The sequence below is a fragment of the Dreissena polymorpha genome, chromosome 6, assembly GCF_020536995.1.
Source record: "Dreissena polymorpha isolate Duluth1 chromosome 6, UMN_Dpol_1.0, whole genome shotgun sequence".
Lineage (NCBI taxonomy): Eukaryota > Metazoa > Mollusca > Bivalvia > Myida > Dreissenidae > Dreissena > Dreissena polymorpha.
The window spans coordinates 106,244,758-106,264,177 of record NC_068360.1 but is presented as its reverse complement, the minus strand read 5'-3'; the positions used below and the strand labels follow the sequence as shown (position 1 = coordinate 106,264,177).

The following is a 19,420-nucleotide window of genomic DNA, read 5'->3' as shown; positions in this document are numbered from 1 at the left end:
ACTATATAAAGGACTTACTGAGCACGGATTGACCAGTTAAGAACCAGTGAAGAACAGTGAAGTTATTGCATTTAGTTAAAATTTACATCATGTTAATTTGTTAACGGAATATTAAAAAATATTAAATAACTAAACTATTAAAATGACTTGTTTCTTATTTGGAAATAAACACGTTTCTCCAATGTGGTGAAACAGAAAATTTACAGTCCACAAAACATAAAAATATTCACCACAGAACTGAAAAACTAAGGAAATTTCCAGCACAATACGAAAGGGAGCTCTCTACTTACCAATTAATACATTATCTCTCTTATTTCTTTATTTTAAATACAAACAACATTGATTCTTTATTCAATGCAGTCATGCTCTATTTGATACTTATAACTGTATTTGACAATATATTTAAATAAGTTTGATTTATTATAAAGAATTGAAATTATTGTATTAAATGCGTACACATCATTTATTTATTATTTGTGATGCGTATCATTTATAAGATTAACGTCGATTTAAATGCAGATTATTGAGAATGGATCTGGGGAGCTGATCGTTTCCCGTCGTCCAGCAAGTAACGCCACATACACGACTGATCGATGTCTGCCGTGCCGTGGCTTCTTCTTAAACAGCTTACTTTGGCTTTACATGAAGAGCTGTGCATTAATGCCAGACAATGAACAACCATCGACAAACTTCCGGCGGTATGCAAGTGTACTACGTTCGCCCTTCATAAAACTAATCTGCGAAGAGGAATCCGCCGTTGGAAGCCTTAAACAAAGCATTTAAAAAACGTCGGCAAATCCGGGCATACCTGAATTGTACAGGCGCGATAAATAAATTCGCGAGTTTGCAAACTCCATGTTATGCCGTTTGGGCGGAGATTCAGAACAAAGGTTGAAAGACATGGACAATGTAAGAACTAAAGTAGAACGTTTGAGAGACTGTTTAAAGAAATGTACATTCAAGGCGCACCTCCATTTCCGCTTGAACATTTGATATCAGGATCAAAATTTATTCAAGTTGTGAACGCTATCATTTCAATTTCAAAACAAAGCAAATTACCCCAAATTGCATTAGCATTAGCATTAGTATGTGAAGCGTTATTCGATCTGAACAATGACGCTAACACATAGATAAAGCTTCCATTTTATTTTGCTCCATATATTTTTATTCATAAACTTTCCAAAGTCCATTAACAAATCCAGTAATTAATCAACAAGATACAAGAGAGCCCATAAACGGGGCCTCGCCCAATACAACAAGAAATCGTACAACTACATTCTTGCCTGTGTGCGTGGTACCTCTTTAATGCAAAAAGTGACAGTTTATATACCCATTTAACACTAGACTCTAGTATGTTATATAAGGAAAAGTCCAGCTTATTAAGGAAGGTACACTCACACATAAATGACATTTTGGTCTATCAAATTGACAGTACATGGGGAAAACGGTTGAGAAACTTAATTAACAACTTGTAATAAGGCTGCACCAAGATATCGTTATTTTGTAAATGAATGACCCTCAAATGTTAACTAGATTAAGGCTATTACGTCACAAGGACATAATGTTAAGCACCTGACATTTTTAAAGGTAAGTGTGTCCATTCAGAATGGCCCAAAAGATGACGCGAATTTAGGAAAGAGAGTTTTAAGAAATCTATCGGGCTCACTGGAATAATAGAGTGTCGTCCGTCGAAAAAAGACGGCAAAAGCTCCGGCATATAAATCAGCCAACATGAATGCCCCTCTCTGAAGAATTCACAGCACTGAAAGAATGTCATTGTGGTGAAATGATTGAAGGTGTGCACAATGACCAACCTAACAGAAGGGCATGGGAGAAAACCGGGCAGATTTATAACTAGATCCTTGGATATTTCAATTTTTTATCAGAGCAAATACATTTCAAACTTCTCCGCCATAAGTAACGAGATATAAACTCTTTAAATTTAATAATTCCCAATGTCGCAATGCTGCGTTTGTTTACATTTTGTGATTGGGATGATATTTTTAATAGCCAATTCTCTCTCGACTCAAAGACATGTTAATTAACCGTATCGTCATTTTGATTAGCTTAACATCAGGACTGGTAAATGGAAGCAATGCTCCGATTATAAACACATAAGGCTGGTGTGCAATTTTAACAGAGAATCGCGGTTATTGTATAATGTAAAGTTTAACTCGTATTTTATTGACCGACTTTCGATTTTATAAATACACACACAATGATTTATAGAGAACAAGAGTGCGTGTTAAAATTTATATTCACTTATTGATTTATCATTAATAGTGGCTTGTTCTGTGAAAGCTGGTCATAATGCATGTTCGTAAAGTGTCGTCACAGATTAGCCTGTGCAGTCCGCACAGGCTAATCAGGGACGACACTTTCCGCTTAAATGGTATTTTCCGTTTAAAGGAAGTCCCTTTTTACCGAAAATCTAGTTTAAGCGGAAAGTATCGTCCCTGATTAGCCTATGCGGACTGCACAGGCTAATCTTGGATGACTCTTTACGCACATGCATTATGACCGGATTTCTCAGAACAAGACACAATAGCAGCATACGTAGCACCAACAACATCATGGCTAGGGGGTTTTCTTGCATGTTTCTGTTGTTGTTGCGCTTCTGATAATGTTGCTATTGTTACTTCTACCAAAAATGACCAGGTGCACATTATTTCTAACGAATTTAGGTAATTATATTCGAAAAAAAAGTTAATGAAATATGGGAAAAATGTTGTCTAATTGGGTTGATGTAAATCGGAAAGTCGGTATCCAGAGAGATTAGTTTGCGCTTTTGAATTAATACATTCTTCAAAGCCGATACGTGATCTTCACAAGCGCGAATGGCAGCTACAATATGTAGAATTACCCAAATCACCATTATACAACGTTGATTAAGTTCAGAAAATTACCAAACTTATTTCAGTGTAGCACTTTCCATTATAAAGTTTTTATATAAAATATATGCAATGCTTAATATGAATCGCATCACGTTTATATTAAATTACAAATTCATAGTGTAGGCTTATTGAAATTCCCTTTATAGAGTGTTAACGCATTCCAAAACATGACCAAACTGATTAGTTTACTATTATACATATCTCTAGTATACGTAATTCCATTGTATATTTCAGTACCCGCTCGGCCTCGGAAATAGTGTTTAACTTACCGAAAACCCAAATATATAACGCCATTTCGTGTCAGATACAAGTAAAAAAAATGTTTTGTTAATATAAATTTACTAATTAACATCGATAAATACAATTGTAGAAGTGTTACTTATTACTTATGCCACTATTATACGTAATTATATGGGGGATTTCGACCCGCAAAAGCGTCCGAAAGCGTCTGAGTGTGTTTAAACTTACCGAAATACCCATTCTAGATAGCTTAAAAACTAATATTTGTGCATTTGCAAATAAATAAATGATACAAACAAAACCATTTTTCCAGTGCAATAGGGGGAAAAAAATCATAAAACACCCAGAATGTAGCGTTATTTGTACTCATAGACGACACTTTGGAGTTAGCTTGTCCAGGATTGAGCGATCGTCTTCTAGGCGAGATGTTAATAATTGCATCCGTCAGCTAAAGTGCTTGTTAATCCCGCAAATCTGGGAACCCAAGTGGTAATAAGTACCCTTTAATTGCCTGCCATCATAGCAAGAGCTGCAAAATCCTTTGAATAAGTCTAACGGGCATTTGCGTGCATGTTCAAAACGGCCGTTTGATATTGTCTATAAGTTTGTGGGTGAAACAATGGCCGGACATGCATACCAAAGGCGGCGGAAAATGTAAGTGGTTTTTCTGTTACCGTTTTACGACAGAGGTTGAATGTTTATGCGCACAAACAATAAGCTGCTGTCGACTAACTATCTTTCGATAATAACGCGTCGTTTAAACATATAGCTTTCAGTAATTTTACTGACTGCACTTGTACTCACATATTGAAATAAGCGATGTGTTATTAAGTACATCTCTTAAGGTGTGTATCAAATGTGTATTTTAGCAGAGACGTAAATAACATCTACGTCTCTAATTTTAGTCACCATGTTGTTAATCTATAGAAAGCAATTATTTTGCAAGTCATTCTTTTTAAATACATCTAAATTGTAAAGGAGCCTACATATATAATTGTATTTATATCATATATTAAATGTAATTTTTTCCACGTATTTCATTACGAAAAGTTATAACTTAATATTGTTTACACAAACAAAACTTGCACATATGTTTAAAGAATGGTTGAGTATTTCCCAACTCTGCACATGCCTTTTGTACATGAATGAAATTTTGACTTGCATTAAAAACACTTGTAATTTCATAGAACGTTAATTTGTGTGATTACCTGATATCAGTTTTCTTCTGAACGTTAAGTCTAGTTTAGTTAACTACTAATCAACGCTTTATTGGCTTGTTTGAACAATAAAGGTCGTGAATATAATATATGGAAGCTAGAATATTTAGCTATGAAGCATACTCATTCTATCTTTCGCTGTTCAACGATTTTATTAATAAATCATATAAGGTACAGATGTGTTACAAATGTTCTACCTTATTTCCAAACTAGCATGCTATGATATGTTTTTGCCATCTCATATGTATTAAACAATTAAGCCCTGTAACTTTGTTCGAATTGAAAAACATTATACAGAAACAGTTTAAATGAACATTCTAGGATGATACTTTTTAAAAATATATTTTTATAGTTGTTTAACCATGACATTTTAGGGATGCAAAACGCTACAACGAAATTAATTATGATGTAGTCGATTGATAAAGCGATTAACTGATAACTGAGTAAATGTTTAAGTTTAAGTATACTTTAAAAAATGTCCATATCATGTTAGGGATTTAAATATATTATTATTATTCATGTAATTAAACAGATTTGTAAAAAACAAATGCCCGATTTTGAATTAAATTATCCTGCGTAATATCATATGGATGATACATAGTCAAATAAAACATTTTCATTTATGATGTCTTGTTTAAAACCTTTGCACAGTTTTGTCGACGGGTTTAAACTTAGAGGCGAAAATTTAAATAGTCTAGCTGTGAAATTATTGCATGCCAATACACATAGTTGTATTTATTAGTCACACACATGATTTGTTATACGTTTCATATTTCCGTATATCTTTTATTTGTATTATTGTATGTATTGGCCATACTGTGTGTATATGATTTAGCAAAAGACAGAATGCCGGATTGCCAAAACGCTTTGAATAAATTGAATTGATTTTTAGTTGTTCGCACTAACGATAACCACCGCTTCTGCCTGTTTACACTTCACCACTGGTGCACTGCAGACAGCGAGTGTGTGTATGTAATCAATAATGTTTAACAGCTTGTGCGACAAAAGTGACCAGTTTGTCATTGAAATATGTACTTATTGGTTGCGTTCAGGGAAAATGGGGCTTAATGCATGTCAATGAGTGGTGTCCTATGCACACTGATTAGCCTGTGCAGTGCACACAAGCAAACCAAGGACGACACTTTCTGATTTTATGACAATTAATGCGTATGCGTTAAACCCTGTTTTCCCAAAATGAAGCTTAACTATTTTTTCTATTAATGCTTTGAAAAAAAGTAATAATTACTTCAAAGTATCCTCGCTGACGAGGCAAATAAACAAAATCACTTTTAAATGAAATAAACAATGAGTTCTAAATTTGTACCTTGTTGCATTTTAAAGTAGACATCTTAAAGGGGCCTTTTCACAATTTGTCATTAAATGCTTAATATTGATAAATGTACACATCGGATCTTAAAAGCTTCATAAAAAACAAGAATAAATTTAAAGAAACAAAAATGTTACCCTCAGCTGAGCTAGAGCCACTGACCACTGGAATAAATGTCATTTAGACCACTCGGCAATCCGTGCTAATGAAAGATGCATTTTATACTTTATATAAGCAATCCTCGTAGTATGAAAAAAAATAACGACAACAACAGAACTCTCCAAATGATTCAATCGTTTAATTTTGTCAATTTACCAAAACGTGAAAAGGTCCATTTAATGTCTTCAGACTTGCAAATTGAATGTCTTGAGTTCAATACACTGTAAGCTCTTACATCATGAATAACTTACAGGTTTAGTGGTTGCCTGTTAGCCTGGGGTCACTAGATTTAAGCCCAGGAAACTCAATTTGAAAAGTTGGTTACAGTTGGGCTGAAAAACAGGGTAACTAGCTTTTTCAAAGCTTGAAACAACTAAATCCATTTAACATAGAATACAAATTGGCGCATGTTGATCAATAAGGCCTAGGAAATGATTCAATTCCGGCTCACAACAATACATAATGCATTAAATGTCTGTCATGTCGGCAAAAATTGTTGCTCAATAATTTAAAGAAAATAAATTAAGTATTAGATACACATAACACAACATGTACGCGAGTCTAGGCTTGTTATTCTTTAGCAAGGCAACCAAATTTCTAAAAATGGTTGCCAGCGCAGCAATCAATTCCGAAACAAAGAGACACATTGGTGTTATTTTGTCTAAGTTATTTCTGCAACATATGTATGAGAAAAAAACAGTGCACCCACATTTCGATATGTTCTTTCAGCGCTTTGATTGATCAGGAGTTGCCGCTTTCAAGTCAAATATTTCAATCTGATATATATACGACTCAATTTATACTGTTTAAGAGGCCTAAGGTAAATGGAGTTACACTGTATGGACAGGCAATAGTATTCATACCATTTTGTATGCGGTAAGCCTCTAGATAACCTGGCTCAAAGATCTATAAATAAATAGTTTATAGATACAGAAGAAAAAGGGATTAGGCTACGGTATCTTGATCTTCTCGATTATTTATTAATAATAATGAAAGAAAACGCTTTCTAAGGTCTTGAATAATAAAAAAAATCGAACTGTTTGTTATAAATATATATTTAATTCAATGATTTTGGAACATTTTAAGATTTAATATAATACATACTCAAGTGAAACTTGTTACCACGTGGTTCATACATGTAAAATGTCGAATATATTGATGAACACTAGGGATTTGTTTGTATTTGTTTGTATTTGTTTGTATTTGTTTGTATTTGTTTGTATTTGTTTGTATTTATTTATTTATTTATTTATTTATTTATTCATTCCTCCATTCGTCAATCCGCCCGTTCGTTCGCCTGTTCATCTATTCGTTTGTTCGTCCGTCTGTTCGTGGACACAAACATGTGTGCAAGCTTTCTCCTGTATTTGTCAATGTACACCATTGAAAGTTACAGGCAGTTTTTTATACTATTTAGTTGTGCATTTTTATGTTCAACATTATACGTAAAAGCTTACACAATATTTTCCCATTTTTCTACTTAGAAATTCTGTAACACCAAACTCAATATTAAGACATGTGGCTTTATCGGAGATTCTTCGTCGATATTGTGACAAATTCTTGTTATCGTTAGTAATATTGTTTGTGTTATAAAAAACTTTTTTACCTTCGAATGACCTTCTTCTACGTCTACTTCTACTTCCTACTTAATACAGTCAATTGCTGACTATTACAGGAAGGCTTATTATAGCAAGATATCGACACTGTCGAGGCCGTTTTCTGTGAAGAACCAGTTCTTGTTGTCTATGGAGGAGATAATGAGTACGCTCCCTGAGTACGAACCCACAAACTCCCTATCGCTAGACGGACGTTTGGGTGGAGATTCAGAACTAAGGGTGAAAGACATGGACAATGTAAGCACTAAAGTAGAACGGTTGGGAGACAGTTGTAGGAAATTCACATTCAACGCGCATCTCTATTGCCGCTAGAACATATGATATCAGGATCAACAGTTATTAAAGTTGTGAACGCTATTATTGCAATTTCAAAACAAAGCAAATCACCACAAATTGTTTTGGTATTAGGACATAATGTAAAACACCTGGCATTGTTAAAGGTAAGTATGTCCATTCAGAGTGTCCAAAAAGAGGACGCGAATGAGGAGTAGAGAGTTTCAAGAAATCTATCAGGCTTGGAACAATAGAGTGTCGTCAGTCGCAAAAAGACGGCAAACGCTTCGGCACATACATCAGCCAACAAGAAAGCCCCTCTCTGAAGCTTTGAAAACACTGAAATAATGGCTTTGTGATGAAATGATTGAACGTATACACAATGATCAACCTGACAGAAGGGCATGGGAGAAAACCGGGCAGATTACGATTGTGCGATTTGCACTTTTTAACAAGCGTCGTATCGCTGAAGTCGCATAATTAAAGGTTTCGGATTTTATGCAGATACATCAGCACGATAAAGTAGACAGAGCAATATATAACTCAGTCGATGTATTCGAACAACTTCTATTTAAAAGGTAGTGAGTGTGCTTTTTAAAGTTGTCGCTGTCTGTATATCTATCCTCCTTTAATTTAAATCGGCTAATCTTTTAGCGGTAAATTAAATTACGAAAACCATCGCTGAAGTCGCATAATTAAAGGTTTCGGATTTCATGCAGATACATCAGCACGACAAAGTAGACAGAGCAATATATAACTCAGTTGATGTATTCGAACAACTTCTATTTAAAAGGTAGTCAGTTTGCTTTTTAGCATATATTAATAAATGTCATTATCTAAGAAGTTTGCACTCAATTTGAAATATATCTTTATCATAAGCTGTACGCAAGAAACAGCTCCATTATGAGTGCGAATATATCAATTTCATATACAGTCAAATAATGTTAATGACTTAACGTGAGACTAAATAGATGATACTATTTTCTACTATTTATGACATGTATTAATACTAAAGTTATTTAACCTCCTGATTGAAATTAATTGAAGTGCGTGGGAAATCGACAAGAGGTCTCCGAAAAGTACATATTATACTGACGACCGACATGATTGTGTCCCTTGACTATTTACCTATGAGAAGAAACAGCACGCTCATCTTCTGAGGGTATAATAATTATTATGCTTATGGAATAGAGGGAAGTATGCTTATGTTCATCAAATATATTTTCAAAACAACAGATAATGTTTGTAATGTGTTGAATACAGTCTGTGCTGCACGAAACCACTGACTCATCAGCTGGGAGCCGCCCATCAACAAGTGTTTCATCCTTTAATCCCAAGACACTCTCCGGGCGGTGGAACCGCAGTGCTGATCAGGCACTACGGGTCAGTGGTTAGCTGCCAGCTCTTCTCCTCCCTCTTAATCCATAGCCAACTGGACGCTCTCTCTGCTGCTTGACCTTGTCTCCCAACAGCCCTCTTTCTCTCTCCTCCCCTGATTCCTAGGGCACTTAGCATCCTCCACAGTGATTGTGCGGGAAAGCCTCTGGCGCCAATTTCGATCGGGAACAGCCATGTTTTCCAACCGCGGGAACTGCACTGGTCTAAGAGATCAGTGTATTTGGCTTTCTTCCGCTCATATGCCATGTCGCACCTTGATTCCCATGGGACGGTGAGTTCAATGGTCACCAGCTTCTTGTGTTTGGTGGACCATATCACTATGTCAGGCCTCAGTGTAGTTTGGACAATCTCGGGAAAGACCAACTTCTTCCCTAAGTCGACTTTCATCTCCCATTGGTCTGATTCATCTAAGATCGACGTGTTTCTAGGAGCTTGCTTTGTGGTTGTTTCCCCTGCCTTGACAAAGTTGATCTTTGTAGATGCTGTTTTCTTTGCTGTTCTTTTCTTCCTTCTCTCGCGCTCAAGTACATCTGCTAGCTCCCTAAGGACAGCATCATGTCTCCATCTGTAGCGGCCCTGTGTCAGCGAAGTCTGACATGATGACAGGATGTGTTCCATGGTGCCTGGCTTGTTACAAAGACTGCAACTTGGGTCTTCCACTAGACCCCATCTGTGGAGATTGGTTGGGGATGGCAGCAGGTCGTAAACTGACCTTAACAGGAATTTGAGTCTTAGCGGCTCATACTGCCATATGTCTGCCCACGTAAACTTCCTCTCTGTTGTTGTCCATTTGTTCCAGGCACATTGTCCACCCATTTCAACTGAACGGGCTCTTCTGCTCTCCTCTTCGCTCGCCCTGATTTCCTTCTGCACCATCTGACTCCTCTCCCTTTTATCTGCCGTACTCCATCGCTGTGGTTTTATCATGCCAAGCCCTTGTCTGCCCTCCGTAGTAGTTCCGACGATGTCTTTGTGTCTCAGTATACTTTCAGCTTGGGACACCGCCTGGCTTGCCGACCACTTCCTTCCGGTTCTAGTCTCTATGCCTGCCATCCTGATCAGGTCATCAGAAGATTCTTTCAGTGTCACCACCATCCTGGCCTTGGCAACTTTGTACACCTCAACAACTGATGATATTGGGAGTTGGAGCTGGTTGGTCCTCCCATATAGTCCGATGCTGGTGAAACTTGGTGGGACCCCTAGCCATCTACGGAGGTATCTGTTGATGGTTCTTTCAAAGCCTTCCACAGTAGAAACTGCTATCTCGTACAGCATTAGAGGCCACATGAGTCTTGGTAACAATCCATGTTGGTATAACCATGACTTGAATTTCCCAGGAAGTGATGTCTGGTCTATCTGTTTCAGACCTTCTTGGAGTTGGTTCTTGGTGCGGTTTGTGCTGCTTGTCTCATTAAGGCTGGCATCGTACCATTTTCCTAGGCATTTGATAGGATTGTCTACTATGGATGGTATGTCTTCGCTCTGTACCTGGAGGGTGAACCTTTGAGTAACCTTTCCCTTCTTGATTACCAAGCTCCTCGATTTCTTTGGTTTGAACTTCATTCTTGCCCAAGTCACTGTCTCATCCAATGCTCTAAGAACCCAACGAGCCTGCACGTGTGTCGTTGTAGTTACCGTGAGGTCATCCATAAAACCTCTATTGGATGGGAGGTATATCCCGGAGGTTGTCTTTGGTCCTCTGGTTTCCCTCTTTGCGGCGTTGATAATTAAGTTCATTCCCATCACGAATAACACGACTGAAATAGTGCAGCCTGTTACTATTCCTTTCTCGAGCCTTATCCAAGGTGTTGACTGTTCTCCTACAGCAAACCTTAGTTGTATGTTACTGAAGTACCCATTGATAATCTGTTGCACATGGTCTGGGATGTGGTAGTGCTTCAGTGCGATCTCAATTAGCTTGTGTGGTATGGAGCCATACGCATTGGCAAGGTCAAGCCAGACAACAGTGAGGTCTTTTTGGTTAACCTTTGCTTCCCTGATGATCTGACTGAGGGCGCTTGTATGTTCCACACATCCAGAGAACCCTGGGACGCCTCCCTTTTGCACTGAGGTATCAATGTATTGGTTTGATGTCAGATACTGCGTCATTCTCTTGGCCAGCACAGCAAAGAAGATTTTCCCCTCAACGTTCAGTAAGGAAATGGTTCTGAATTGGGTGACGGTCTTCGAATCCTTTACCTTTGGTGTAAATATTCCTTCTGCCTGTTGCCAACAATCTGGAACTTTACCTTTCCTCCAAACCACTTTCAGAAGATTCCATAAGCGTCGAAGAAGTTTAGGGCACATCTTATACACCTTGTAAGGGATACCATTTGGTCCTGGGGCCGACCCTGCTCTTGCCTTTTGAACTACTTCTGAAACCTCTTTCAGTGTAGGTTCCTTGGTGTCAAGAGGTGTTGTGGGTTCTGGTACTGGTTCCATTCTCTGGCAGTTGCCTAACGGTACGTCTCGGATATCATCAGAGTGCGTTTCAGTTAGGAACTGTGTAATTTCTTCCATGCTGCTCTCTAGCTTGCCCGATTTCTCTTTGTCTAGCAGGTTTTTAGAGAACTTGAATGGATTTGCAATGAACTCAGCACGGCGTTTGGCCTTTTTCCTTCTTTTCTCACGAAGTTGTTCTGCCTTGCATAGGTTTAAAAGTTGTTCCCTCTGGCTGTCTCTTAACTGCTTCAGCCCTGGCTTTTTTTCTTCCCTGGCATGCCTATATCTCCTTCGCAAAACCTTCAGTTCACTCCTGATGCCCTTTATCTGTCGCTGCCTTCTATTCATCTGTACAGGTTTCTTGGTGGTTTTCTGGATAGTCAGACCGAATCTTTCTTTCCCAACTGTGTAGACAAGGTTGGTTAAAGCAACCAGCTTTCTCTCAACTGCTCCTTGGAGTGCTGTCTCCAGTATTGCATGAAGGTCATCATCCAGGTCTTTCCATGCTTTCTTGTCTGACGTTTTCGGCCAGGATATTCTTGGCTTCCTCGGAGATTCATCACCCTTGTGAGCTGTTGTGGAGTGTGGTAAGTCGGTGTTTGCCTCTGGGTCACTCTGTGTTCTCAGTAACGCCAGTAGTGGGTCTTCATCATCGAAGACTTCTTGAGCATCCGTTCCCGATCGCAATGTGTTTGTATCCAGCATGTCAGCCGCTAAGAGGTCCCCAGTACTGTGGGTTTGTTCCTGACTAGGATCCTCCACCGTCTCACCAGACATTACATCTGTGCGCTGCTGCTGTCGTGCTGTCTGCCCACACATAGTTCTCGCTTGATGTATGCGCAAGCCCCTGAGATTCTTGCAGACTTTTCCACACCTACACTTTGTTTCTGCCTTCTTTCCAGTCAAAGTCGATTGAACTAGCCGTGTCGTAACCGTTGAATCCGTCCGTGTAAGTCTTTCATCCTCCCCCCCTCTCGGAAGACTTTGGGGGTATTCTTCTGTAATGGAGTCTGTAGCTGAATAATGGTTGTCCTCTTACGAAGACTGCATTCTGGGATGCTACCCCATCCTGCACCTGGCCAGTCTGTTCCTGGTTGTCACCTGTCTTTCCAGTGTCACCAATCTATTCTCGGTTGCCATCTAGTCTTTCCTAGAAGTCACTGGTTCCCCAGATAAGTAATGTGTTGAATACAGTCTGTGCTGCACGAAACCACTGACTCATCAGCTGGGAGCCGCCCATCAACAAGTGTTTCATCCTTTAATCCCAGGACACTCTCCGGGCGGTGGAACCGCAGTGCTGATCAGGCACTACGGGTCAGTGGTTAGCTGCCAGCTCTTCTCCTCCCTCTTAATCCATAGAATATGATATGATGTCTCGATGAAACGAATTGAAGAGGGATCTTATTTAATAGTTATGTAATTTCGTAACTCTTCAAAGCTACAAACACTTTCAATTGCACCATGTACATAATGAATACGAATTATGCGCATTTTCAAGAGTATTAGACATATTTAAATGAAAATTATCATTTATTATTCTATTTTGACAAGGATTACGTTCTAGCTCTTCTTTCACAGGCGGAAGTTCCAGTTACTGTGTACAATGCTCTCCTCGTGTCACGTGACCATCCTACGCCACGTGACTCGTTCAACTGACCAGCACATCGCTGATGAAGACTATGTGATATAGTCGAAATATCCGAGTAAGCATATATTGCTCTGAGTTATGGAATTTATTTACTCAAATAATTCAAACCTGTTGTGTAACATTATAGTAGATGACAAAACGGCCATTGGATAGGTCCAACACTATACAATTGCATATTTTCATAATAGGGGAACTTTAAGAAGCGGGTTACTATTGTTCAATATAGAATAAATTACAGTCAGATGCTGCTTTCATCTCTTACTTTGCATTTGTACATAGCGATGTTGAATTCAGTATAAAGGGGTTATATATACATAAATCTGTGATGACAATATAATTGTGTATGCATTAAGATGTGTGTTGGTATCATTTTCGCTTGTGATTGAGTTTTATGCTCATCACAAATAGGCAATTGAGAGCGTTGCTTTGCAAATTGTATGCAAAAAAATATATAAATGCTAAGGATTTTTAAATCTAAAGTAAAATAGTAAATTAGACGAAATTAAATGGTCGTTCTGCTGCTCAACAAAAAACATCCTACCGAAAAAAAACTGAACTAGTATCCATCACATAAAGAAACTCACGTAATATATAACTTTTCGTGCTCAAGATCAGTATTGATATACCTGTTTCCTTGATTTTGCAATTCTGCACTGCTAACATAGCACCATTTTAACACAACGTTTGCAGAATTGAATTCCCTAACGAAGTTACCTTAAACTGTATTTTAATATATTTCCTGAAATGATAAAACGTATTAAAATGTGTTTATTGTCTTTATTTAACGCTATGTAACATGCTGCGTTAAATATAGGCACTTCATGCATGTGAACGATTAATGATGTACATATATGATACATTCTTGCATATGGAATAATTATGTTCCGATTGTTTTTAAATGAAGTGTCTTGTTTCGAAAACTGATCATTACGATATAATGTTTTCAAATAAAACACATTAATATATTGGCTTCATTCGGCCTTCAAATGATACGTGCAACAAAATTAAAAGTAAGCCCAATTGTAAATAAGACCGCGTATTCTTTACTAATGTTCAAATCCCAACAAATAAATCATCTACAAGTATACACACGCGTAATTTTAACATAAAGTAACGAGATACGGCAACAAAATACCGCTATGAACGAAGTAAATGTTTTGCGGGTCGCAAGGTATTAAACAACCTTTCTATATAATTTTTTTCAAATGATAGTTTGAGTAAAATAATCGAAAAGCCATCGTTGCAATGCATTTAAGGGACGCTTATTGATAGTCAATATTGTGACACAAGTTAAACAATACTAGGCGTGATTGTAATTGCAATTATATTACTCAATCCCAGTAATTATTCACGTATATAACAAGTTAGAGGGTTTCATTAATTTTTATCAAGATAAAATGTTATAAATATGCATCATGTCAGGTTATAGAAAATGCGTAGTGTTTGTTTTTGTAATTAAACATACATTTTCCTCATGCCCACGAAATAAGCGTTCACAATATGCAGCTTATGCCATCAATAAAAAAGGCCCAAAGTCCCACGTTCGTTTAAAACCGCCACTGATGTCAAACATAATCTGTTTTTGGCCATATTTAACTGTTGGACATTTGAGTTCGACCCTGTCATTTCAATTAAAATACGGAAAATGTAAGTGCAGTACTCAATTTGAGAAAGACCGCTATTTATTTCTTTCAATATTTTAACTTCAAATAGGTCCATAATGTACAAAAACGGACCACTTTATCCCACTTAGCAATATTTGATTAGCTTGTATTACCTTCTAGCATTGTATAATTAATTAATATTTACTTAGTACATTTTTTTTCATAATAAGGCATATGTTCGAAATAAAGTTGTCCTATTTGCAGGATAGGTGGTCACAATAGGTACATGTCCAGAACTAACGAAATGTCTTTTTTTCACAAACAAGCCTTTAATAATAATAGTACTGGTAAGTTCGTCGCATCCCATCAAGTATTTCAACAACTAAATAGATGTGATATAAACACACATGTATTTTGTAAATACAATGGTTGATTTAGCAAAATTGTTATTAGCTTCTTTTATAGAAGAATACTGAAGACTGCGCTGATCAATAGCGTTCGCAAGTTCTTCATTGTAATTATCAAATTTTTGATTTCTCTTGCACCTTTAACTACCGATGATTGCAAATAGTGTGCATTATAGCATTGCATAATCTCACGGAACAGCTGAATACATGTAAAGAAAAACGATGGGGATGTTCCGAATAGAATATTCTGAAAATATAGAAAATGCCACTTACACTGTCCATGATGTCACCGTGGCATACATGTAGAGGAATACGAGAACTTTTATCATTAAATCTTGCGCGATTGATGCTTTCCCGTGTACAGTCACATGTTTATTTTTTTAGTTATGACATTTTCTTTTGAGTTGATACGTTTTGTAATATACAGTTCACAGTTTAGTCCTTAAAAACTATGTAATGCGATCTGTTAACTGAAGATTCCTTTAATAACAAATAGGCGTATTAAATGCATAATACAGAGTTTCCTGTTGTTTTAATGCATGTGACCAAACGTATTTGCACTCACGCAGATGTAAGTGTACCGAGGCTGCAAAATACTTTTAAACCATTTATGCTTTGTAATAATTCCTGCGTTAACAATTATTGAATATAAAACATTATAGTCGACATTTGGGAGCTTGTATGAAAACCCTTGACTTACTTTCGTGCTAGCATGCGGAGAAAACATGAAGCTTTATCTACTTTAATACTGGTATAATATGTTTATATTTGCATTTATTAACAAGGAAGTCGATACAAACCATCTTATAACGTTTCAATTTCGCTGACCATATTGAAAATCTGCCTACCTGTATAAAAGTTAAGGCAAACAAATGTAACAATTAAAAAATAAAAAGAATGGTGTTGTTTCGCTAATTTATTAAAGCTTTTACGGGTATATCGATGGCATTTTCCTTAAGTATCATTATACATCAAAAATGTAAAACCCCTAATCTCAAGCAATTGTGTATTTGTTAATAATGTTACATTGACGTAACATATATTACACGACTCCTATGGGATTCAAACAAATGACCTTGTTTGATGGAATGATGACGTCACGATCTTTAATATGCATGCGTATTCTGGCATTTTATGCACATTTGTTACGATTGCACTTTACAACTGCTTTGCCCATGTCAATAGTATGTTGACTGATGTATTCATTAACGACTATGCTTGTCCAGGAAACGTGCGTATACATTTTGAATGATGTAGTTTTAATAAAGACAACAGCGGCATCACTATATGTCGCATTAAACCACATGAAATTGATGAGACTTTCGTTTGATAAGCCCTACCAAAAAATCGAACAATCGTGTTTATTTGTTCCCGCAGTTTATTTTAAAAGAAGATTTTTTTTTATATCAGTTTATAAAACATGTTTAACAACGTAGACAGTTGTTTATCCCTGCATTTACCAAAGGTTAGCCTGATAGCATTAAGCTGTTGTGTCATGTCTTACGGGAAAGTTTAATTTACCCTCTAGTTGCTATAAATCATTATGTAATACATAGTTTTGAAGATATTTTTCGCTCATTGGTATCTTCCATTGATCTATTTAAAGTTGTTCAACTGTTTTCAACATATCACAAAAGGAAATTTTGATTGGAATGAAAGCCAATACCAAGTGCATATATATTTTCTTTTATGAGAATACCATGAATCAAAGCTAGATATCAGTTGAGCTTCTGTTTAAGGTATAAGTTTAATTCGTTTGCGTTTTCTCGTTGCATACAATTTACAATTCTTAAATCTTTTTCGACGAATTTTGAAAGGTATTGTAATAGGCAAAATGTCATATGAATATGATACAAAAGCTTGTGCTTTTGTGGTAAACATGTACTTATCTTCCTGCTTAGCGTACAACCTGCAGGTGTTTATTGGTTACGTAGGCGTATAGTGACTGTATTCATATTTCAATATCTTGATGGCGAAATGGTTTTGAAATGTTGATGATAATGTTAAATGGGATAAAATAATATTAACACAGGAAAAGTGGGAAAAGTGCATTATGATGGCAAGCACCATTGCAATATATAGATTGACTCAACTGGTGGGCTCACACAGGTTATCGAGAGTCCGATATAACAGGTTTGCAACTTGATCAAAATCACCGACTACTTTGAAAAAACGATCTTGTATCAACAGCCTTATACCGTCTAAAACAATCGTAACATTCTATCCGTTGGTCAATATTCTATCACTGATCAATCGAAGTCCTGTTACGTTTGATTGGGGACAGCGACTTCATATATGTTTTATAAGGATTAAAGGGACTGTTCTATGCCTATTTTGTCATGTTAAGACACGTTTATAAATGTTGTATACAAGGATTGAAATTCTTAAGACAATACAAAATGCCGGATAAAGAAAGTTCATTTGTTTCGTAAATATTGGTTTAAACATTTTGTACATTCCGTTATTTAAAATATAATATCAAAATCGTGTAATATGTTTAATATATGCGTTATACCAAACATTTCTTGCATACGTATACACCTATTCGGTTAAAGGAACATGTAATTGCATGTAACACATCTAATGTAAAAACGTTGATATTTTAGAGAATCGATACGCAATGACCTTTACCTGTAATGTGTTAATGCTTTAAAAGCTATATTATTGTCAACGATATAACCATACTCGAATTACAATATACACGTATAAAACTGTCATGTCAGTGTAACGACGTCCGTATCTATATCAAGTAACTTATTTGCACAAGAAGGTCGGTGATTTTGCGCAGATGGGTTAAAATCTGAATATGAAAGAAAGAAAGACGCAACGAAGACCTTTCCATTTTAAATGATAATAACGTTAAGTTGATTATGAAATTCGACAGTTTTTTTTATTTTATTTTGCAACGTACTGTTTTCTTATCATGTATTATTTATCCGATAAAAGTGCGTAAAAATATGTTGATTGATTGGACATGATTGCATGCGTGATTTTGGGCGATAAGGGAGAAAAACCTGTTACTGTATAGGCATTTTTGGACGGGTCAGTAACATCTTTAACACACATAATGATAACCGCTCCATGTTTTATATTTGTGTTAAGCAGTTCAAAGTCTGAACTTAGTAAAATTGAAAGACAATCAAAATACAAACATGTTGACATCGTATTCATATGATATGTAAAGTGACACGTAATGAGTATGCTATTTCAAAAACATTATAATGATGGTTTGTAGTTGGACAGCCGGCTTCCTGCGATATTTTCTTAAGAAAAGCTTATGATCTTGAGAAAAAAACCATCACGCGCGTAAGGTATATGACACTTATTCTGTTTAAACCGACTTCAATATTACATGATATTTTCTTAACCTGTTCCTAAAATTTCGTGCATTAATACTCGTACTCGCGTGCGCCCCGTTTTGATACTCTAAATATTTTAGATGGGCTTATTTTCTAAATGAGTCACAGTCCTAAAGAAAACAAGAGGGCCAAGATGACCCTAGTTCGCTCACCTAAGAGGAGTCGGTTCATTCAATCTTTACCAAATGTCAAACTTGACCTAGATATTTTCCAGACAAACAACCTGGTCAAGTTTCATCATTATTTCATCTGCGAGTCATGATCAATATACCTATGAAGTTTCATGATCCTAGGCGTAAGCATTCTTGAGTTATCATCCAGAAACCATTTTTCTAAGCTGAGTCACCTTGACCTTGACAGCCATTGTGTGAATACGTTATTTGGCACTGTGACCTTGACCTTTGACCTAGTGACCTGATAATCAATAGGGGTCATCTGCGAGTCATGATCAATATACCTATGAAGTTTCATGATCCTAGGCATAAGCGTTCTTGAGTTATCATCCAGAAACCATTTAACTATTTCAGGTCACCTCGACCTTGACCTTTGACATAGTGACCTGAAAATCAATAGGGGTCATCATCGAGTAATGATCAATGTACCTATGAAGTTTCATGATCCTAGGCACAAGCGCTCTTGAGATATTATCTGGAAACCATTTTACTATTTCGGGTCACCGTGACCTTGACCTTTGACCTAGTGATCTGAAAATCAATAGGGGTTATCTACTACTCATGATCAATGTACTTATGAAGTTTCATGATCGTAGGCATAAGCGTTCTTGAGTTATCATCCGGAAACCATTTTACTATTTTGGGTCATCGTGACCTTGACCT

General features: G+C 36.7%; 1 protein-coding gene across 1 annotated transcript; it reads right to left on the bottom strand.

Moving 5' to 3' along the window:
• Positions 1 to 9,103: 9,103 nt before the first annotated feature.
• LOC127835976 (uncharacterized) lies at positions 9,104 to 12,385 on the bottom strand. Its single transcript, XM_052362394.1, has one exon. It carries the CDS (start codon positions 12,383 to 12,385, stop codon positions 9,104 to 9,106), a length of 3,282 nt encoding a protein of 1,093 aa, XP_052218354.1.
• Between the last annotated feature and the right edge of the window lie 7,035 nt (positions 12,386 to 19,420).